The sequence below is a fragment of the Mobula birostris genome, chromosome 19 (assembly GCF_030028105.1).
Source record: "Mobula birostris isolate sMobBir1 chromosome 19, sMobBir1.hap1, whole genome shotgun sequence".
Lineage (NCBI taxonomy): Eukaryota > Metazoa > Chordata > Chondrichthyes > Myliobatiformes > Myliobatidae > Mobula > Mobula birostris.
This window is the reverse complement of record NC_092388.1, coordinates 69779636-69802870: the sequence shown is the minus strand read 5'-3', so window position 1 is coordinate 69802870 and position 23235 is coordinate 69779636. Positions and strand designations below refer to the sequence as shown.

Here is a 23235-nt window from a genome sequence, read left to right as displayed (position 1 = left end):
GGGCTGAGAAGTGGTAGATGGAGTTCAACCCATTAAATGTGACATGGTTCATTTCGATAGGTCAAATTTGAAGACAGAATATAATATTAATGATAAGACACTTGACAGTGTGGACGATCCTGTGGATAGTCAGAGGCTTTTCCCAGGGCTGAAATAGCTAACATGAGGAGGCATAATTTTGAGATGCTTAGAAGTAGGTACAAGGGGAATGTCAAAGGTAAGTTTTTCACACAGAGTGGTAGGTGCGTGTCAGTATCAAAACTGAGTATTGTGAATAGTTTTGGGCTCTTATTTAAGAAAGGATGTGTTGATATTGGAGAGAGTTCAGAGGAGGTTCACGAGGATTGTTCCAGGAATAAAAGGGTTATCATATGAGGACCATTTGATGGCTCTGGGCCTGTATTCACTGGAATTTAGAAGAATGGAGGGGGGAACCTATCGAATGTTGAAAGGCCTCAATAGAGTAGATGTGAAGTGTCTGTTTTCTATGGTGGGTGAGTCTAGGACCATAGGGCACAGCCTCAGAATAGAGGGACGTCTACAGAGAATACAGATGAGGAGGGATTTCTTTAGCCAGAGGGTAGTGAATCTGTGGAATTTGTTGCCACAAGCAGCTGTGGAGATCAAGTCATTGGGTATATTTAAGCTGGAGGTTGATAGGTTCTTGATTAGTCAGGAAGAAGGCAGGAGAATGGAGTTGAGAGGGAAATGGATCAGGTGTGATGAAATGGCAGAGCAGAATCGATATGCTGAACGGCCTAATTCTGGGGCTATGTCTTATTGTCTGATATAGTTTAAAATGTTGTAGCAATATGCAGAAAGTGCTAAATAAATCTGTTTTTGCTGAAGGCCTTTACTGACTAGGAAGCCCAGGTCGATATTTCAACAGGATGTACCGGTGGGCTGTTCCTCTCCCTGCGATGCTCATCCTGGAAATTCTGTACCCATTAGTGTCAGGTTGATCGATCACGCCATATCTCTTTTGCCCTGGTTGATATGTCACAACTCCTTGGCTAAAGCTGCTCAACTGTGCAGTTCATTGCACCAGACTGCCTCCTGCCCACCCACCTGTTAGTTGAGGCAGTGGACTATATTTATTGTAAATAAAACTTGTGTTTTTCAAAAGTATGATCTCATTTATGCAGAGAAAATCACTTGCTATGTCTAGACTACCCATTGAATCTCAGAAAGTTTCCTTGATTTGTCAAAAAAAGGAAGATAAACAAGCGAACAGAAAAGTCTCAAATCATTCAAACTTGTGTGACAGTCGGAACTATTTAAAAGGTTATTAAAAATATACAATAATCTTTTGAAGATGCAACAGCTTTAGAGCACAGATAAAGTAACTCTCCTCACTACTTGCATTTGATGCAATTAACAATACAGTTTATATAACAGACTCACTGGTCTGGGATTATCAGCCCAAGATGAAGAATTCAAAGTCTGATCACTCCTGCTATTAAACTGTTCTCACAATCAGAGCAATGTGTCTTTCATGGCTGATAAGATAACTTTTGATTAAGCCTTTATGTAAATTTCTTTAATTTGTCAATTGCAAAACTGGTCAAATTCACCTGATAATGCATCTGGATCATTTTAAAGAATAAGGATTAACAAGAGTACATTTCTGCCTCCACTACCTTCAGTTCTAATTCCAAGGACAATTTGCAAGAAAACCAGCCACTGGAATATAAAACATCATTGATAACACACATCAAAGTTGCTGGTGAACGCAGGAGGCCAGGCAGCATCTCTAGGAAGAGGTACAGTCGACGTTTTGGACCGAGACCCTTCGTCAGGACTAAATGAAAGAAGAGCTGGTAAGAGATTTGAAAGTGGGAGGGGGAGGGGGAGATCCAAAATGATAGGAGAAGACAGAAGGGGGAGGGATGGAGCAGTGAGAGATGGTTTCACTGAACTCCTGTCGAAGAGAAGATTTAAACTTCTTCAGTGTAGGCATCACCGGAAGAGGCTTCGCAGTAGTGAATTTAAAAATGCAAACACAAGGAATTCTGCAGATGCTGGAAATTCAAGCAACACACATCAAAGTTGCTGGTGAACACAGCAGGCCAGGCAGCATCTCTAGGAAGAGGTACAGTCGACGTTTCAGGCCGAGACCCTTCGTCAGGACTAACTGAAAGAAGAGCTAGTAAGAAATTTGAAAGTGGGAGGGGGAGGGGGAGATCTGAAATGTTAGGAGAAGACAGGAGGGGGAGGGACGGAGCAGTGAGACCTGTTTAGACTCTAATGTAGCAGCACATAAGGTGCTTCAGTGGAGTGCACGAAACAATTTGACACCAAGCAGACGAAGAAGGACAGCCTTATAGGATAAAGTAAAGGTGGAAAGGAATAATAATAAATGAATTCCAGGGGGTTGGAACTAGACAGCTGTAAGACAATAGTGCAACGATATAATTCAGCGTCAACCAAGAAGGCTGCAGATATTTCTTAAGAAAGGTATGAATGCATTTTGGCTATTAAGAGAATCATGTGATATGGGGTCAGTGCAGGAAAATAGCACAAGGTGGAAGTTCAAAGTTCTAAGTACATTTATTATCCCAGTATGTATACTACATACAACCTTGAGATTCATCTTCTTGCAGGCAGGCACAAAACAGAGAAACACAATAAAACCCATTAAAACCCTACACAACAAAGACCTTGCTGAATGGTGGAACAGGTACCAGGGTCTGAATAGTCTGTTGCTGCTTCTAGCTCTTATGTTCTTTTACAGATAAGCACAAACTACATTTAAAAACAACACATAAATGCAAAATATCACAGTTTGAGACAGGTACAGTTCAAACCTCGAAATTATCATAAAAATCATCAGACGTTGGTTATCTGAAACACCAGAAATATTCAGTAGGTCAGGCAGCTTCTGTGGAACAGATTCCGCCTTCATTCTGTAATCCTTCCAAGAACAAAGTGGAAAGGAATAAGCTGCAGAAGTTGGAAATCAGAAGGTCAGGAAGCAACTGTGCAGAGAGAAACAGAGCTACTGTTGCACACTGACTCAGTTTTTTTTCTCTCTCCACAGATACTGCCCAGTTGCTGAGTTATCACCACCAGTCTCTGGTGAACAGAATGAAAGCTTACTCATTGCTCATGGTAGGGCATATTTCCTTAAGGCATAATGAGGGGCAACTTGTGCCTTCTCTCTCAAACACAGGACGTCAGATCAACCTGAGAAAGGTGAGAAAATTAATTTAAAAAGCAGAAAGAGATTCTGTATGAGATATTGAAAATTTGAAACCACCCTTACTTCAAACTGCATTGAATTTTGCTCAGCCCAGTCATGCTAATATCTGAATTATTTATGAAGGCAGCATTTCCACTTCTCTGTTGGATAGTCCTTATTTATTGAAAGTTCAAGAAAGGTCACATGCTAAAGGCAATGTGTCTCTTGGCCACTATATTTAGCAGGTTGGAACCGAACAATGTTTGTTAAATGTGAAGTAATGCATTAGGACTCCACAGGGAGTTGGGACAGGAAGATTAGCTCCACTCACTGGGATTCAGCTGACTATGGGCCATATTTTATCACTAATCTACTCTCTGCATAAATAGTTTTGATAAGCACGAATGCAACTTTCACTTCTAATAAATATGAAGATCCTGCAGAATAAGATTTTTTAAAACAGTCCCATTATAATTCCTTGGTGACTTCATTTATTAACTGAAAATACAAGTGCTTATTAGGAGAATGCTCATCAGTGATTACTTAGTCAGAACTGTAGAGTGCTGAGAAATAAACTGTCTATTCCAGTGAGAGAAACATAGAACAAGGTCTCCATTTGTTACATGTAATGTTGCTAAAGCAAAAGAGGAAAGCAGAAAGACCTGCATTTTGATAGCACCTTTCACATCTTTTCCAGAGAGCATTCTAGGCATAATGAATTTCTTTTGAAATGCAGTCAAATTGCACTTTCATCAGCTGCTACGATGTTGTGGGAATGGCAGCCAGTTTGCACATCACACACTCCCACAAAGGGCAAGGCGATGATGGCCAAGATATTAGATTGTGTTTATTTTGACACCATGTGATTGAAAATGTACTTACCATAGAGTGAAACATGATAGCAACCAGTTCCCTGTTACTTCACCCAAGCTGGAAATTCGATCAGGCACTAATTGCATCAAGTGTCAACAAGATTTTCATGCCAGTGAGACATCAAATTACCTTGTGCAAAATCCCTTGTGTAACATTCCTATTGGTTCACTGCAGAGGAAGTCAGATAATCTTGCCCCTGGAGCAACCATCTGAAGTCCTGGGACTACCAAGTTTTGTGAGCCAGCCAAAATAAAACACATATTTAACTTCTGCACTTCAAGGAAACTCTCATAACAGTAACAACCTCTGATTACTGATTTCCACTGCAACCTGTTGGTCCCAGCTCTTCCTCTCACCCGCCCCCCCCCGCCCCCAGTCTCTGGTCCTGAGGGATCTCAGGGGCCTGATAAAAGTCCCAATCTCTACCCTTCCTACCCAGACTGCGTCTTCATTTGGCCAACAGTTATTCTTCATCCAGTCCCATCTGATCACCAACCTTTCCCTCTCTATCTCCTCAATGCCATCCTACTCTCTTCAGACATCCTGTCTGATTTCCTGATTCTGGATTCGAGCACTGTTCAGTTACGTCAATACAATGAGCTCAGATGTATGTTTTATATCCAATTCAGAGAACTATCATTCTTTGTTTTAAAATTTCAGCTGAAGGCTGGCACCACTGGTGGTGTGTGTCTCTTAATACTTCAGATGCTGGCAGCCAAAACTTTTGCATTCAATTAGAAATAAATAAGGATTATAAGATTTAACAAAGACAGTATATAATGTGTGCAGCAATTATTCAACAGAGGAATGAATTACAATAAAGGCCTGCACTACCAATGAAATTCTGCACACCACAGTTGGATTATGCAGCGAGAGAGTTAAAAAGCAGCAAGTGGGGACAGTCGGGACATTCTACACACTGCAGTTTCCGAGGAGACACTAGATTGTACATAATTAGGTACTTGGCAAGGGTTAAAAAAAGGAGTTAGGTTTAAGCTGAGTGGCCATTGTAGGAGTGACCATAGTGAGATTGGGCGAGTGTTAGAGTGGGAGGCTCAGGCTTTGGCTGATTAAGGCTTCAGAGAGGAGAGGTGGAGGCTGTAGGTAGATTTTTTCATTTAATTTTTCTTTATTTATTTCTTATTGCATAGTTAGAGCAGTGGGGATACAAGGCAGGATAATGGAATGCTCCTCTTGCAGGAAGACGTCCAGTGTTCCTGAGAACTACACACGCAAGAAATGCATCCAGCTGCAGCTTCTTTCAGACTGTGTTAAGGAATTGGAATTGGAGCTGGAGCTGGGTGAACAGATCATTTGGGAGGTTGAGGACATACGGGGACAATAGGAATTCTGCAGGTGCTGGAAATTCAAGCAACACACATCAAAGTTGCTGGTGAACGCAGCAGGCCAGGCAGCATCTCTAAGAAGAGGTGCAGTCGACGTTTCAGGCTGAGACCCTTCGTCAGGACTCACGGGGAGATAGTTACACCTAAGGTGCAGGCCACAGGTCCCCCTGACTGTCAAGGGGGAAAGGCAGCCTGTGCAGACTACCCATTCAACAACAGATATACTACTTTGAATACTGTTGGTGGCGGGGGTGGGGGGTGGGGGGGGGTAGAGGAATGACCTAGCAGAGAAAAGCCACAGCAGTCAGGTCTCTGGCATTGAGACTGGCTGTGTGGCTCAGAAGGGGAGGACAGAGAAGAGGACTGCAGTCATGATAGGGAATTCTATAGAGAAGCAGACAGGATATTCTGTGGATGTGAAAGAGACACCCAGATGGTAAGTTGCCTTGCAGGTGCCAGGGTCAGGGATGACTTGGATCGGTTCCACAGCATGCTAAAGGGGGGAGTGAACAGCCGGATGTCATGATACATATTGGTACCAAACTCATAGGTAAGAAAAGGGAGGAGGTCTTGAAGAAAGAGTTTGGTAAAAAGCTGAAAAGCAAGACCTCCAGGGTAGTAATCTCTGTGTCAAGCACCAGTGAGAGTAAGAATAGAATGTTTTGACTGATGAATGCATGGCTGAGGAATTGGTGCAGGGGGCAGCACTTCAGATTCTGGGGAAGGTAAGACCTATACAAAAAGGATGGGTTACACCTGGTGCCACCATAGTGTATTGGTTAGTGCAACACTATCACAGCTTGAGGTGTTGGAGTTCCGGGTTCAAATCTGGTATCTTCTGTAAGCAAGTTCTTTTCTGTGTGCACGTAAGTTAATTGGTGATTGTAAATTTGTCCTGAGGGTTTCTGGACAGCAAGGTTCAAAAGGCATGGGGCCTATTCCATGCTGTATCTCTAAATAAGTAAATAAAATAACCCGAAGGGGACCAATATCCTTGCGGGGAAGTTTGCTAGAGACCTTGGGGAGGGTTTAAACTAGTTTGGCAGGGGGATGGGAAACGAAGTGATAGGGCTAAGGATGGGGTGGTTGGTATAAAAGTTGATGCAGTTTCCAGCGAGGTGGTGAGGAAGGACAGGCAGGTGATAGGACAAAATTGCAGTCAGTAGGAGGATTTGAAGTATAACGTAGCAGCATTATTGAAAACAGTGATGAATACAGTACTGAAGATGTTCTATTTGAATAGTATACAGAATGAATAGATGATCTTACAGCACACTTAGAGATTGGGAGGTGTGACGTTATGGGCATCACTGAGTTTTGGCTGAAAGAAGATCATAGATGGGAACTTAACATCTGAAGATGCACATTGTTTCAAAGGTGGGGGGGGTTAGCTCTATTGGTAAAAAATGAAATCAAATCCTTAGAAAGAGGACTGGAAAATGTAAAGTCCTGTGAGTAGAGTTAGTAGACTGCAAGGGTAAAAGGACCCTGATTAGATGCCATATACAGGTCTCTGAATAGGATGCGGGCTACAAATTACAACTGGAGATAGAAAAGGCTGCAGAAAGGGCAATGTTGTGATAATCATGGGGGATTTCAATATGCAGGTAGATTGGGAAAATCTGAGTGGTGTTGGATCCCGAGAGAGGGAATTTGTAGACTGCCTATGAGATGGCTTTTACCAGTAGCTTGTGGTTGAGCCCACTAGGGGAAAGGCAATTCTGGATTGGGTATTGTGTAATGAATCAGATTTGATTAGGGAGCTTAAGGTAAAGAAACTCTATGATTCAGTGACCATAATATGATAAAATTCACCCAGCAATTTGAGAGGCAGAAGTTAAAAGTCAGGTGCGTCAGAATTACAGTGCAGTAAAGGGAATTACAGAGGTACGAGAGAGGAGTTGGCCAAAGTTGATTGGAAGAGGACTCGCGTACAGGGATGATGGCAGAACAGCATAGGACTAGAATTTCTGGGAGAAATTTGGAAGTATTCTAAAGGGAGGATGATGCAACCGTGTGTGACAAGGGAAGTCATTGCCAGCATAAAGACCAAAGAGGGGCATATAATACGGCAAAAAAAGCCATAAGGGGAGGAGAGACAAAATACAAAGGTGAGCTAGCGAATAATGTAAAAGAGGACAACAGAAGTAATTTTCAGACATATAAAGAGTAAAATAGAGGTGAGACTGCACATCAGACTGCTGGAAAATGATGCTAAAAAGGTAGTATTAGAGGACAAAAAATGATGGACGAACTAAATAAATATTTCATGTGAGAAATTCAAGTGTCGTCAGGGAGTGTAGTTACTCTTACCAAGGAGAAGGTGCTTAGGCTGCTGGAGGGTTTGAAGGCAGATAAGTCACCTGGACCAGATGGTCTACACCCCAGGGTTCTGAAAGAGGTACCTGATGAGATTGTGGAGGCATTAGCAATGATCTTCCAAGAATCACTAGATTCTGGAATGGTTCCAGAGGACTGGGAAATTGCAAATGTCACTCCACTCTTCAAGAAGGGACAGAGGCAAAATAAAAGGAAATTATAGGTCAGTTAGTCTGATTTAGGTGGTTGGCAAAATGTTGGAGACCATTATTAAGGATGATGTCTCAGAGTACTTGGTGCCTCGAAATGATAAAATAGGCTGGTCAGCAAGGTTTTCTTAAAGGAGAAATCTTGTCTGACAAATCTGTTAGAATCTTTTGAGGAAATAACAGCCAGAATAGACAAAAAAAGTGTCAGTAGATGTTGCTTACTTGGATTTTTGGAAGGCTTTTGACAAGGTGCCTCACATGAGTCTGCTTAACATGATATTACAGGAAAGATACTAGCATAGACAGAAGATTAGCTGTACGCCAGGAGGCAAAGAGTGGGATTAAAGGGGGCTGGTTGGCTGCTGGCGACTAGGGATTGGTGTTGGGACCACTTCTTTTCATGTTGTATCTCAATGGATTGGAGGATGCAATTGCTGCCTCACTTGCATTATCCAGCATACGTTTACATTAATTTCATTCAGCGTTCCAATTAAATTATATATATTCATTTATATATTTTAGTAAAAGTTCACTAAACAGTAAACTTGTCATGGTCTATTCAGAAATGCCTGTGGTCCCCCCACTCTCTTGTTCTTTATTTGTAGCCCCTATGAAATCAGTCTTCACTCCTGGGAAGCCATATGGCCCATGTTGAGAACTACTGGATTAGAATAGAAAAACAAGGATGTAATGCTGACGCTTTATAAGGCAATAAGGCTAGATTGCAGTTGGGGTATTGTGAGCAATTTTGGGACCCTTTCCCAGGGAGAGATGTGCTGGCATTGGAGAGGTCCAGTGGAGGTTCATGAGAATCATTCCAGGAACGAAAGGTTTAATATATGAGCATCGTTTGATGGTGCTGGGCCTGCACTCTCTGGAGTTTGGAAGAATGGGTTGGGGGGGGGGAGGGGGAATTCTCATTGAAACCTATCGAATATTGAAAGGCCTAGATAAAGTGGATGTGGAGAGATTGTTTCCTATAGTGGGGGAGTCTACCACCAGAAGGAACAGCTTCAGAATAGAGGGCCATCCAAGATGAGGAGGACTTTCTTTAGCCAGAGGTCAGTGAATTTGTGGAATTCATCGCTACAGACAGCTGTGGAGGCCAAGTCTTTGGGATACGTAAAGCTGGGTAGGTATGTTCTTAATTAGTCAGGGTGTCAAAGGTTACAGGGAGAAGGCAGGAGAATGGGATTGAGAGGGATAATAAGTCAGCCATGATGGAATGTCAGAGCAGACTCGATGGGCCAAATGGCCTGTTTCTGCTCCTTTGTATTATTGGTGTCTTATAGAAATTTTACAATGGAATTAAAAAGCATTTTTACCCAAAGTTCTATGAATAGTGAAATTTTAAATCTTGGAACATGGAACTTGCTCATTTGTGTTTTGCTTTTGCGGGAAATAGACAGTACTTACAACTTTTACAAAAACTCCGCCCCCTTGTCTGCTGAAGGTACAGCCTACTAATGGTTGCAATGGACACCCATTGCCTTCCCACACAATGCTGGAGGAACTCAGCAGGCCAGGCAGCATCTATGGAAAAAAGTTCAGCTGATGTTTCGGGCCGAAACCCTTTGGCAGGACTGGAGAAAAAAAGCTGAGGAGTAGATTTGAAAGGTGGGGGGAGGGGGAGAGAGAAAGGTCAGGTGATAGGTGAAACTTGGAGGGGGAGGAATGAAGCAAAGAGCGAGGAAATTGATTGGTGAAAGAGACAGAAGGCCATGGAAGAAAGAAAAAAGGGGGATTGATAGGAGAACCAGAGAGAGGCGATGGGCGGGCAAGGAGATAACATGAGAGGGACAAGGGGATGGGAAATGGTGAAGGGGGGGTGTGGAGGCATTATTGGAAGTTTGAGAAATTGATGTTCATGCCATCAGGTTGGAGGCTACTCAAATGGAATATGAGGTGTTCTTCCTCCAACCTAAGTGTGGCCTTATCCCGACAGTGCAGGAGGCCATGGATGGACATATCGGAATGGGAAAGGGAAGTGGAAATAAAATGGATGACCACTGGGAGATCTCACTTGCTCTGACGGACAGAGCATAGATGCTCGGTGAAGCAGTCTCCCGATCTATGTCAGGTCTCACTGATATACAGAAGGCCACACCAGTAGCACCAAACACAGTACATGACCCCCAACAGACTCACAGGTGAAGTGTCGCCTCACCTGGAAGGACTGCTTGGGGCCTGGAACGGTAGTGAGGGAGGAGGTGTAGGGGCAGGTGTAGCACTTGTTCCACTTACAAGGATAAGTGTCAGGAGGGAGATCAGTGGGGAGGGACGAAGGAACAAGGGAGTTGTGTAGGGAGCAATCCCTGCAGAAAGGGGAGGGAAAGATGTGTTTGCTGGTGGGATCCAGTTGGAGATGGTGTAAGTTTTGGATAATTATGTGCTGGACTCTGAGGTGTCCCTCTCCCCTCCCTCCACCTTTCAAATCTACTCCTCAGCTCTTTTTCTCCAGTGTGTCGAAGGATTTTGGCCCAAAATGTCGACTATACTTTTTTCCATAGATGCTGCTTGGCCTGCTGAGTTCCTCTAGCATTTTGTGTGTATTGCTTGGATTTTCATCAGCCTCTGTGTCCAGCACATAATTCTCCGAAGCTTTTCCAAGCCTACTTCTTTGGCCAGAACTCTCCACACAGCACCGATGACCCCAACTCCCCATCTTCAACCCTCCTCCTCTTCCTGGACACGTCATCCTGGTCTTCTGCCTGCTCTAGACCTTTTCATTGCCAAATGCTGATGAGACATCAACCTCTCTACAACTCCAATCTCACTCCTTCTGAATGCTCTGCTCTCCTCTCCCTCCGCAGCAATCTTACCCTCACCATCAAACCCGCAGATTAGGGAGGTGTTGTAGCAGTCTGGCAAACTGACCTCTACCTTGCTGAGGCCCAGCGCCAACTCTCAAACACCTCCTCTTACTTACCCCTCGAACAAGACCCCACTAAGGAGCACCGGGCCATCGTCTCCCACACCATCACCAACCTTATTGACTCTGGGGATCTCCCACCTATTGCCATAAACCTCATAGTTCCCGCACCCTGCACCTCCCATTTCTAGAAACATAGAAAAACTACAGCACACTACAGGCCCTTCAGCCCACAATGCTGTGCTGAACATGTACTTACTTTAGAAATCACCTAGGGTTACACATAACCCTCTATTTTTCTAAACTCCATGTACCTATCCAGGAGTCTCTTAAAAGACCCTATCGTATCTGCCTCCACCACCATTGCCAGCAGCCCATTCCACGCACTCACCACTCACTGCGTAAAAAACGTACCCCTGCCATCTCCTCTGTACCTACTTCCAAGCACCTTAAAACTGTGCCCTCTCGTGTTAGCCCTGGGAAAAAGCCTCTGATTATCCACACCATCAATGTCTCTCATCATCTTATACACCTCTATCAGGTCACCTCTCATCCTCCACCGCTCCAAGGAGAAAAGGCTGAGTTCACAACCTATCATAAGGCATGCTCCCTAATCCAGGCAACATCCTTGTAAATTTCCTCTGCACCCGTTCTATAGTTTCCACATCCTTCCTGTAGTAAGGCGACTAGAACTGAGTGCAGTACTCCAAGTAGGGTCTGAACAGGGTCCTATATAGCTGTAACATTACCTCTCGGCTCTTAAACTCAATCCCACAGTTGATGAAGGCCAATACACCGTACGCCTATGCTTCCTGCACAAGATCCACAAACCCTCTTGTCCTGGTAGACTCATTGTTTCAGCATCTTCTTGCCCCACTGAACTCATATCTGCATACCTCAACTCTGTTTTATCTCCCATAGTTCAATCCCTTCCTACCTACATCCATGACACTTCACACTCTAGATTTTTTCAATGATTCAAGTTCCCTGGCTCCCATCATCTTATTTTCGCTATGGATGTCCAGTCCCTATACACCTCCAGCCCCCACCAGGAAGGCCTCAAAGCTCTCCGTTTCCTTCCAGACACCAGACCCAACCAGTTCCCCTCCATCACCAGTCTCTTCCACCTAGCTGAACTAGCTGAACCCAATCAGTTCCCCTCCACTATCACTCTCTTCCATCTAGCTGAACTTGTCCTCACTCGAAATAATTTCTCCTTTGGCTCCTCCCACTTTCTTCAAACAAAAGCTGTAGCCATGGGCACTTGCATGGGTCCCAGCTGTGTCTGCCTGTTTGTCAGCTATGTGGAACAATCCATGTTCCAGGCCTACATTGGTGTCCGTCCCCCAATTTTCTTATGCTACATCAACAACTGCATTGGTGCTGCTTCCTGCACCCTTGTTAAACTAGTCTACTTCATCAACTTTGCCTCTAACTTCCACCCTGCCCTCAAATTTACCTGGTCTATTTCTGACACCTCCCTCCCCTTTCTCAATCTCTCTGTCTCTATCTCTGGAGACAGCTTATCTACTGATGTCTATGATAAACCCAAGGACTCTCACAGCTACCTGGAATATACCTCTTCTCGCCCTGTTACTTGTAAAAACGCCATCCCCTTCTCTCAATTCCTCTATCTTCACCACACCTGCTCTCAGGATGAGGCTTTTCATTCTAGAATGAAGGAGATGACCTCCCTTTTCAAAAGACTTTGCCTCCTCCACCATCAATGCTGCCCTCAACCACATCTCTTCCATTTCACGCATGTCTGCTCTTACCCCATCTTCCTGCCACCCTACCAGGGATAGGGTTCCTCTAGTCCTCAACTACCACTCCATCAGCCTCCACGTTCAGCACATAATTCTCTGGAACTTCTGAAATCCCCAACGGGATCCCACCACCAAACACATCTTTCCCTCCTTCCCACTTTCCGCAGGGATTGCTCCCTACACGACTCCCTTGTCCAATTGTCCCTCCCCACTGATTCCCCTCCTGGTACTTATCCTTGCAAGCGGAACAAGTGCTACACCTGCCTCTACACCTCCTACCTCACTACCATTCAGGGCCCCAAACAGTCCTTCCAGGTGAGGCGGCATTTCCCCTGTGAGTCTGTTGGGGTCATACCGTATACTGTGTCTGGTGTTCCCAGTGTGGCCTCCTGTATGTTGGTGAGACTCAACGTAGATTGGGAGACCGCTTCGCCGAGCATCTTTGCTCCGTCTGCCGAAACAAGCGGGATCTCCCAGTGCCCACTCATTTTAATTCCATTTCCCATTCCTATTCCGACATATCAATCCATGGCCTTCTCAACTGTCACGATGAGGCCACACTAAAGTTGGAACACCTTGTATTCCGTCTGGGTAGCCACCAACCTGATGGCATGAACATCGATTCCTTGAACGTTCAGTAATGGCCACTCACCCCCACCCTCTGATTCACCAGTCCTCATCTCCTTTTCCCTATCTCACCTTATCTTCTTGTCTACCCATCGTGTCCCTCTGGTGCTCCTCCCCTTTTTCTTTTTCCCACGGCCTTCTATTCTCACCTTCTATCTCTTTCACCGTTCAACTCCCCAGCTATTTGTTTCATCCCTCCTCCTCCTGGTTCCACCCATTACCTTGTATTTCTCTCTCCCCTCCCCCAGCTTTTAAATCTGCTTTGCATCTTTCATCTCCAGTCCTGCCGAAAGATCTCAGCCCGAAACGTCGACTGTACCTTTCTCCATAGATGCCGCCTGGCCTGCTGAGTTCCTCCAGCGTGTTCCTTGTTAGTACTGTACATACCACTCAACGTCAGGAAACTTTACTTACCAGCCTTTTGATGACCCTAAGTAGAAGCTTCTGCTGTTTTGGATCTCTCCTACATTTCAGTGCTTCTGCAAGTGACTGCACATTTTCAGGAGACAGACTGTCTTGATTTTCACCTCCGTACAGCTGAAGGATGAGGGACAGAGAATGCAGAGAACTCTCCTGCACATCTGGGTCATCACTAGAGAGCTGAAGATTGACAGGGGCTAGTTAGAGCACAATTTAGATTAAGTATTTCTTACAGAGTAATGATTCCCTTCTCAAAACTGCTCCCACGTTCTCCTGTGATTGCACCTCCTCTCAAAAATTCAGAGGAAAAACGAATCACTCTTCCTTTAATGTTCCCGGCAATTGTAATCTTAATCTTCAATCTAAGACAACTATTGTCTCTGTCCTGAAATACATTGATAGACTTGCAACCTTCACCCCTCACTACATTATAAAACCTGCTTAATTACTTCTATTCTAGGTCATGAATTGTTCATCCTGTTTCTGCCTGGCCATGAAAATTTCGAGCATATTATTACATATTTGCAGCATTTGTAGTACTTTACTTTTAGGGAAATACCATTCTTATGGATTGTCTAGTGAAAAAACTGTCGATATTGTCGAGTTGAGTGGAAAGGCAGTAATTTTTCATCCCAGGGTTTGTGGAGGAAAGAAGATGGTAAAGCCGGTATACCAGTCTATTTTGTTTTGAGAGGCAGCATTATAAAGCACACTGCTCTGGGTGTTAAGCTATTAAAATGTCAGAGTAATCAACTACCCTGATCTTAGTCAGATGTGGATCATAGAAATTCATGGCTTAGAAGGAATCCACTCAACCCATCATGTACATTGTGAGCAAAATAGACTTTAGATTAATCCTACTTCCTAAGTCTTATTCCTCGTCCCTGCAGTTCATGGTTCTTCAAGGATTCATTCAGAGACTTTGTAAATGTGATAACGGTTTCTTCCTCCCTCATCCTGTCTGGCGTTCCAGAACCCCACTATTTTCTGAGTAAAGTAATTTTTCCTCAACATCTCACTACAATTAATTTAATGTCTTCACTCAAAGGGTGATGAACCTTTTTGGAATTATCTATCCAAGAGAATTGTGAAGGCTGAGAAAATGATTATATTCACAAAAGAAATGGTTAGATTTTTGTGTATTGAGATAAGTGATGAATATGAAGTTAATGTAGGACAGTGATGATCAGTAGTGGAGAGTCTCCCTTCGCTCCTATTTCTTGTGATCATGTGTTCCAGCTTAAACCTATTCCTTTTGATGTTATTCTGTATTCTGAAGACTTCAGGAACATCTCCTTCACTCCCATTCCTTTTTCCACCACGCTGGGAATCTACCACTCAATCCACAACCCTAGTTATGTGATTCACCGGGACCCTATACTCTATAATTCAATGCTCAATATGAATCATTCTATCTGCCCTTAACCAGAGAATTTAGGCTCACAAATGAACAACCTGATAACATGAGGTTTTCCACTGAGGTTGCATGAACTACAACTAAAGGTCATGTGTTAAGGGTGAAATGTTTAAGGGGAACATGATGGGGAACTTCTTCATTCAGAGGGTGGTGAGAGTGTGGAATGAGCTGCCAGAGCAAGCGGTGGATGTGGGTTCGATTTCAACATTTAAGAGAAATTTGGATAGGTACATGGATGAGTGGGGTATGGAGGGCTATGATCTGGGTACAGGCTATTGGGACTAGGCAAGTTAATAGTTCAGCATAGACTAGATAGGCCGAAGGGCCTGTTTCTGTGCTGTAGAGTTCTATACTCTACATCCAGTAGTTATTACAGTAATACTGGACAGTGAGTCACTAACTTCAAAGACAATGAAAAGAAGGGAAACTGGAAGGAAAATCGGAACTGCTATTTTCATCAAGTATCTATTTACCAGCTTCAAAATTTGTCAAGTAAAAATTGTTCCTAAACTGAATTATTTATCTCCTGGCTGTAAATAGAATGATATCATGCTTCGATTTAACTGAAGTCATTCTTCAGATAAAATTATACAGATTTTAAATAATTGTAGCCACTGCTTTGTGGAGGACTAGATACAGGATTGAGGCCACAAGAGTGACAACAGGAACTGTAGATCTCTTGTTCCATGTTCCAGTGGATGCCGGTGGAGTCATATCAAAATTCTGATTGAATACTCTTCAAGAACATGTTGCTGTGTCAGCCCAGCCACTGAATCAGTAAGCATTCTTAAATTATTTCATGCTGGTTTCCACTACCCTTAGATGAGTTGCAAAAATAGAGTCATTTCGGGTGTACCACTCTATTGAATTTGATTTTATCTAAATTTGAAAAAAAAAACAAAAATAATGTTTGTCATTAGAATCATAGAGTTATAGAAATGTACAACACAGAAACAGGCCCTTTGGCCCATCTAGTCCATGCTGAGCCATTTAAACTGCCTACTCCCATTGACCTGCACCTGGACCATAGCCCTCCTTTTCCTACCATCCATATACTTAAATGTTGAAATTGAGCTCACATGCACCACTTATGCTGACAGCTTGTTCCACGCTCTCACGACCATCTGAGCGAAGAGTGAATTATTGTTTAAAAAAACATAATTTATCTGAAATCTAGCTGAAAATTCTCGTTTCTGCTGATTCTACCTGTGAACAAGTTCAGTACATGTACACTTTGGCCAAAATCTCCTAAAGATTCCTTCGTACTAGAAAGGAAGCAATTTCTTACCAGTTGAATAAGCAGGCTAGTTAAGTTTGTCAGGGGTTTGTTGATAAGCAGAAGGTCTTCAGCAGCTTGGGTGTCCCCTCCCATGCCTGATTTTTGTGCCTTAGTGAGAAAATAGAAATAATATATTACAGTGTTTCCTCCTTTGAGGTACAAATGAGTGGCAGCAGTGATGAAAAATGTCAGTGGATGACAGCGAGAAACAAGCCATAGCATTTTCAGGATGGTCAAAATGTTTCAACCCATAATTAGTTTGCTATTCATTTATGGTATTTTATCAATATTTGCATAGAAAAAACGATCATCATCTGGCAACTTCTCAGACAGTAAAACATGACAAATAGAAACTGGGTGATAACAGGACGAGCATTTATGAAGGAAAGCAGTGATCTCATATGAATATGTTTAGAGCTAGGAAATTCAAAGCAATTGAAAAATAAATGCTGGCAATGATAGAAAACTTTAAAATATTTTAATCAAAAATAGCCCCTGACACTTCAAGAGAACCAGAGTCAGAATCAGGTTTAATATCACTGGCTTATGTCATGAAGTTTGTTGTTTTACACCCAGTGGATTCCAGTTAATTGGGATACATTGGGACCAGTACTTTTTGGCCCAATTAAGTGGCTGTCCCAATTAACTAAAGTTTCATGGAAATTATTTAAAGGTATAAAAAAGACAAACTACTGCTCAACTAAATAGCCATTTATATATTTAAATAAAGTATAGAACAAATTAGAATACTACCTCTACAGTACTATAAAACCGCGTATTAGTTCCTGATAGTTATCGATGGAGGAATTCATCTGACCAAAATCAGCGCAGACACCTAGTGCAGATAATGGACTGCCTTCATACAGTGCTTTAGTTGATTGCATCCTCCAAATCTCCATTTTCATTGTAACATTGTTGATACCTTCAAATTCTTCATTTCTAGTGAAACTGTTTCCTTTTCATTCACAGGCATTTCTGGCATTTTCAAGCCTGAATGTTTGGAGCCATGGTGAGCGAAACATTTCTGAACAGTCTAACTGCTTAACTCTCACCAACTCTCAGTGATAAGATCACTGCTTTTGAACACAAACAAATACAACTGACACTATTCAAGAACTGATTGTTCTAGCCATGGTGTAGTGTCTATTAGCCAACCATGTGCACATGACTGACGCTAGTTAGAAATTGTTTGGCAACAACTTCCTGCCCCAATTAAGAAGTATAATGTCCCAAATAAACAGTTATTTTCTTGATTTAATTTTTGTTCTTTAAGAGATGTCTCAAATAATTGGCTGCCCTGATTAACTGATGGCCAAATTAACTGGAATCTACTATATGAACAAGAGAAAATCTGCACTTGCTGAAAATCCAAGCAGCACACCCAAAATGCTGGAGGAACTCAGCAAGCTGGCAGCGTCTATGGAAAAGAGTACAGTTGATGTTTTTGGCCGAGACCCTTCATCAGTCCCGAAACGTTAACTATTTACTCTTTTCTATAGATGCTGCCTGGCGTGCTGAGTTCCTCCAGCATTTTGTGTGTGTTGCTTGGAATCTACTGCATACGTACTGTAAATTAAATTAAATCAGTAGTGCAAAAGGATGAGGAGAAACAACACTGCGGCAGTGTTCATGGGTTAATTGTCCATTCGGAAACTGATGAGGGAGTCTACAAGGGTTAATTGTCCATCCAGAGACTGATGAGGGAGTCTACAAGGGTTAATTGTCCATCCAGAAACTGATGAGGGATTCTACAAGGGTTAATTGTCCATTCAGAAACTGATCAGGGAGTCTACAAGGGTTAATTGTCCATTCAGAAACTGATGAGGGAGTCTACAAGGGTTAATTGTCCATTCAGAAACTGATGAGGGAGTCTACAAGGGTTAATTGTGCATTCAGAAATCTGTTGGTGAAGGGGAAGGAGCAATCTTGAGGTAGTGTAGATGGGTCCAATATCTATTTAGAAATCTGATGGCAGAGGGGAAGAAGCTGTTCCTGAACGCAGCAGTTGTATCTTCACATTCTGTACCTCCTTCGTGATGGAGCAATCAGAAGAGGGCATCTCCTGGCCGATGGGGGTCCTTAATGATGGATACTGTCTTTCTGAGATATTGCCATTTGAAGGTATCCTGGATGCTGGGGAGGCAAGTACCCATGACGGACCAAGCTGAGTTTGCAACTTTCTGCAGCTTTTTCTGATCCTGTGCAGTGGCCCTTCCAAACCAGACAATGATCCAACCTGTCAGAATGCTCTCCACAGTACATCTGTAGAAATTTGCTAGTCCTTGCTGATATACCAAATCTCCTCAAAATCCTAATGAAATGTAACCACTCTTGTGCCTTCTTTGTAATTGCATCAATATGTTAGGCCCCCGATCAATCTTCAGAGATGTAGATACCCAGGAACTTGAAACTACTCACCCTTTCCACTGTTGATTACTCGATGAGGACTAGTGTGTGTTCCCTTGACTTTCCTTCCTGAATCCACAATCAATTTATTGGTCTTACTGACACTGAGTGCAAGGTTGTTGTTGTGACACCACTCAACTAGCTGATCTATCTCACTCCTGTATGCCTCCTTGTTACGTCTGAAATTCTGCCAAAAGTAGTTGTATCATCGGCAAATTTATAGATGGTGTTTGAACCATGCAGTCTGGGTGTAGAGAGAGTAGAGCAGTGGACTAACCACGCACCCCTGAGGTGCACCAGTGTTGATTGTCAGCGAGGAGGAAATGTTATTTTCTATCTGCACAGATTGTGGTCCCTGATGAAGAAGTCAAGGATCCAGTTGCAGAGGGAGGTACAGAGACCCAAGCTTTGGAGCTTGTTGATTAGTACTGAGGGTTCAACACTGAGCTAACGTAGAAACCTGATGTAGCTATCGCTATTGTCCAAGAGGAGAGTGGAGAGCGAGTGAAATTGTATTCACCTTAAACCTACTGTGGTGACGGGCAAACCGCAACGGGTGAGGTCCTTGCTTAGGCAGAAGTTGATTCTGTCATGATCAACCTCTGGTAAACATAGAAACATACAAAGTAGGTGCAGGAGTAGGCCATTCGGCCCTTCGAACCTGCACTGCCATTCAGTATGATCATGGCTGATCATCCAACTCAGAACCCTGTACCAGCCTTCCCTCCATACCCCTGATCCCTTTAGCCACAAGGGCCATATCTAACTCCCTCTTAAATATAGCCAATGAACTGGCCTCAACTGTTTCCTGTGGCAGAGAATTCCACAGATTCACCACTCTCTGTGTGAAGAAGTTTTTCCTCACCCCGGTCCTAAAAAGCTTCCCCTTTATCCTCAAACTGTGGCCCCTCGTTCTGGACTTCCCCAGCATTGGGAACAATCTTCCTGCATCTAGCCTGTCCAATCCCTTTAGGATTTTATACGTTTCAATCAGATCCCCCCTCAATCTTCTAAATTCCAACGAGTATAACCCTAGTCGATCCAGTCTTTCATCATATGAAAGTCCTGCCATCCCAGGAATCAAACTGGTGAACCTTCTTTGTACTCCCTCAATGGCAAGGATGTCTTTCCTCGGATTAGGGGACCAAAACTGCACACAATACTCCAGGTGTGGTCTCACCAAGGCCTTGTACAACTGCAGTAGTACCTCCCTGCTCCTGTACTCGAATCCTCTTGCTATGAATGCCAGCATACCATTTGCCTTTTTCACTGCCTGCTGTACCTGCATGCCCACTTTCAATGACTGGTGTATAATGACACCCAGGTCTCGTTGCACTTCCCCTTTTCCTAATCGGCCACCATTCAGATAATAATCTGTTTTCCTGTTTTTGCCACCGAAGTGGATAACCTCACATTTATCCATATTAAGTTGCATCTGCCATGAATTTGCCCACTCACCTAACCTATCCAAGTCACACTGCATCCTCTTAGCATCCTCCTCACAGCTAACACTGCCACCCAGCTTCGTGTCATCCGCAAACTTGGAGATGCTGCATTTAATTCCCTCATGCAAGTCATTAATATATATTGTAAACAACTGGGGTCCCAGCACTGAGCCTTGCGGTACCCCACTAGTCACTGCCTGCCATTCTGTAAAGGTCCCGTTTATTCCCACTCTTTGCTTCCTGTCTGCCAATCAATTCTCTATCCACATCAATACCTTACCCCCAATACCATGTGCTTTAAGTTTGCACATTAATCTCCTGTGTGGGACCTTGTCAAAAGTCTTTTGAAAATCCAAATATACCACATCCACTGGTTCTCCCCTATCCACTCTACTAGTTACATCCTCAAAAAATTCTATGAGATTCGTCAGACATGATTTTCCTTTCACAAATCCATGCTGACTTTGTCTGTTGATTTCACCGCTTTCCAAATGTGCTGTTATCACATCTTTGATAACTGACTCTAGCATTTTCCCCACCACCGATGTTAGGCTAATCGGTCTATAATTCCCCGGTTTCTCTCTCCCTCCTTTTTTAAAAAGTGGAGTTACATTAGCCACCCTCCAATCCTCAGGAACTCGTCCAGAATTTAACGGGTTTTGAAAAATTATCACTAATGCATCCACTATTTCTTGGGCTACTTCCTTAAGCACTCTGGGATGCAGACTATCTGGCCCTGGGGATCTATCTGCCTTTAATCCCTTCAATTTACCTAACACCACTTCCTTACCCACATGTATTTTCCTCAGTTCCTCCATCTCACTGAACCCACAGTCCCCTACTATTTCGGGAAGATTATTTATGTCCTCCTTAGTGAAAACAGAACCAAAGTAGTTATTCAATTGGTCTGCCATGTCCTTGCTCCTCATAATCAATTCACCTGTTTCTGTCTGTAGGGGACCTACATTTGTCTTAACCAATCTTTTTCTTTTCACATATCTATAAAAGCTTTTACAGTCAGTTTTTATGTTCCCTGCCAGATTTCTCTCATAATCTTTTTTCCCCTTCCTAATTAAGCCCTTTGTCTTCCTCTGCTGGACTCTGAATTTCTCCTAGTCCTCAGGTGAGCCACTTTTTCTGGCTAATTTGTATGCTTCTTCTTTGGAATTGATACTATCCCTAATTTCCCTTGTCAGCCATGGGTGCACTACCTTCCCTGATTTGTTCTTTTGCCAAACTGGGATGAACAATTGTTGTAGTTCATCCATGCAACCTTTAAATGCTTGCCATTGCATATCCACCGTCAATCCTTTAAGCGTCATTTACCAGTCTATCTTAGCTAATTCACGTCTCATACCTTCAAAGTTACCCTTCTTTAAGTTCAGAACCTTTGTTTCTGTATTAACTATGTCACTCTCCATCTTAATGAAGAATTCCACCATATTATGGTCACTTTTACCCAATTATGGCCTCTCACGACATGATTGCTAATTAACTCTTCCTCATTGCTCAATACCCAGTCTAGAATAGCCTGCTCTCTAGTTGGTTCCTCGACATGTTGGTTCAAAAAACCATCCCGCATACATTCCAAGAAATCCTCTTCCTCAGCACCCTTACCAATTTGGTTCACCCAATCTATATGTAGATTGAAGTCACCCATTATAACTGCTGTTCCTTTATTGCACACATTTCTAATTTCCTGTTTAATACCATCCCCAACCTCTACTACTGTTAGGTGGTCTGTACACAACTCCCACCAGCGTCTTCTGCCCCTTAGTGTTATGCAGCTCTACTCATATCGATTCCACATCCTCCCGGCTAATGTCCTTCCTTTCTATTGCGTTAATCTCCTCTCTAACCAGCAATGCTACCCCACTTCCTTTTCTTTCATGTCTATCCCTCCTGAATATTGAATATCCCTGAATGTTGAGCTCCCATCCTTGGTCACCCTGGAGCCATGTCTCTGTGATCCCAACTATATCATATTCATTAATAATAATCTGCACTTTTAATTCATCCACCTTGTTACGAATGCTCCTTGCATTGACACACAAAGCCTTCAGGCTTGCTTTTACAACACTCTTAGCCCTTATACAATTATGTTGAAAAGTGGCCCTTTTTGATTTTTGCCCTGGATTTGCCAGCCTGCCACTTTTACTTTTCACCTTACTACTTTTTGCTTCTACCCTCATTTTATACCCCTCTGTCTCTCTGCACTGGTTCCCATCCCCCTGTTGTGAACTAACCTCCTCTCTCCTAGTCTCTTTAATTTGATTCCCACCCCCCAACCATTCTAGTTTAAAGTCACCTCAGTAGCCCTCGCAAATCTCCCCGCCAGGATATTGGTCCCCCTAGGGTTCAAGTGTAACCCGTCCTTTTTGTACAGGTCACACCTGCGCCAAAAGAGGTCCCAATGATCCAAAAACTTGAATCCCTGCCCCTTGCTCCAGTGGTACTTCATCACCGTAAATGCTTCTGGTTTGAGATGGCACTGGTGAAGCCTAACGGCTACTCACTAGCAGCAAATAAAACAAAAACAAGGAATACAACTAAATACTTTACTAATAACACTTTTTTATACAAAAAGATTTTTCAGGTATATGGAGGAATTTAAGGTGGGGGCTTATATGGGAGGCAGGGTTTGAGGGTCGGCACAACATTGTGGGCCGAAGGGCCTGTACTGTGCTGTACATGTTCTATGTTCTAAAATTTATGCTAAATGATCACTGCAAACAATGGAGAGGTGAGCAGAGGTGAGCAAAGGTGAGGCAGAGTTGAGAGTTGAAGTGTGCAGGTGCAAAGCAAAATCGAGGTGAGATTCAGGCATGTTTGAGGCAAAGTCGGGGTTGGCGGAGCAGAGGAGAGGCAAATTTGAGATTGCCCACCTAAATTGAGTAAACTGAGAGTGAGGTTTGAGTGATCTAAGCACCGGGCTGATTTGGAAAGTTCAGGTAGTGGCGGTGTCCAGAACCAGAGCATATCGATGCAATGGGGCCTGGATCCTTGTGCAAGGAACAACCCGATGTCTGGACAATTTAAAAGCCTGGCCAGATGGATTGAAAGGGCAGGACGTCG

General features: G+C 43.3%; 1 protein-coding gene across 7 annotated transcripts in view; it reads right to left on the bottom strand.

The window, feature by feature from the left end:
- Window positions 1-23235, bottom strand: part of ulk4 (unc-51 like kinase 4) — a 702256-nt gene that overhangs the window by 74355 nt on the left and 604666 nt on the right. For all 7 annotated transcript variants that reach the window (XM_072283788.1, XM_072283790.1, XM_072283793.1 and 4 more), the window contains 2 exons: window positions 16319-16417; window positions 13608-13793 (listed from right to left, as the gene is read on the bottom strand). In XM_072283788.1, coding sequence (XP_072139889.1) covers window positions 13608-13793; window positions 16319-16417 — 285 coding nt within the window. The remainder of the gene's footprint in view (window positions 1-13607; window positions 13794-16318; window positions 16418-23235) is intronic.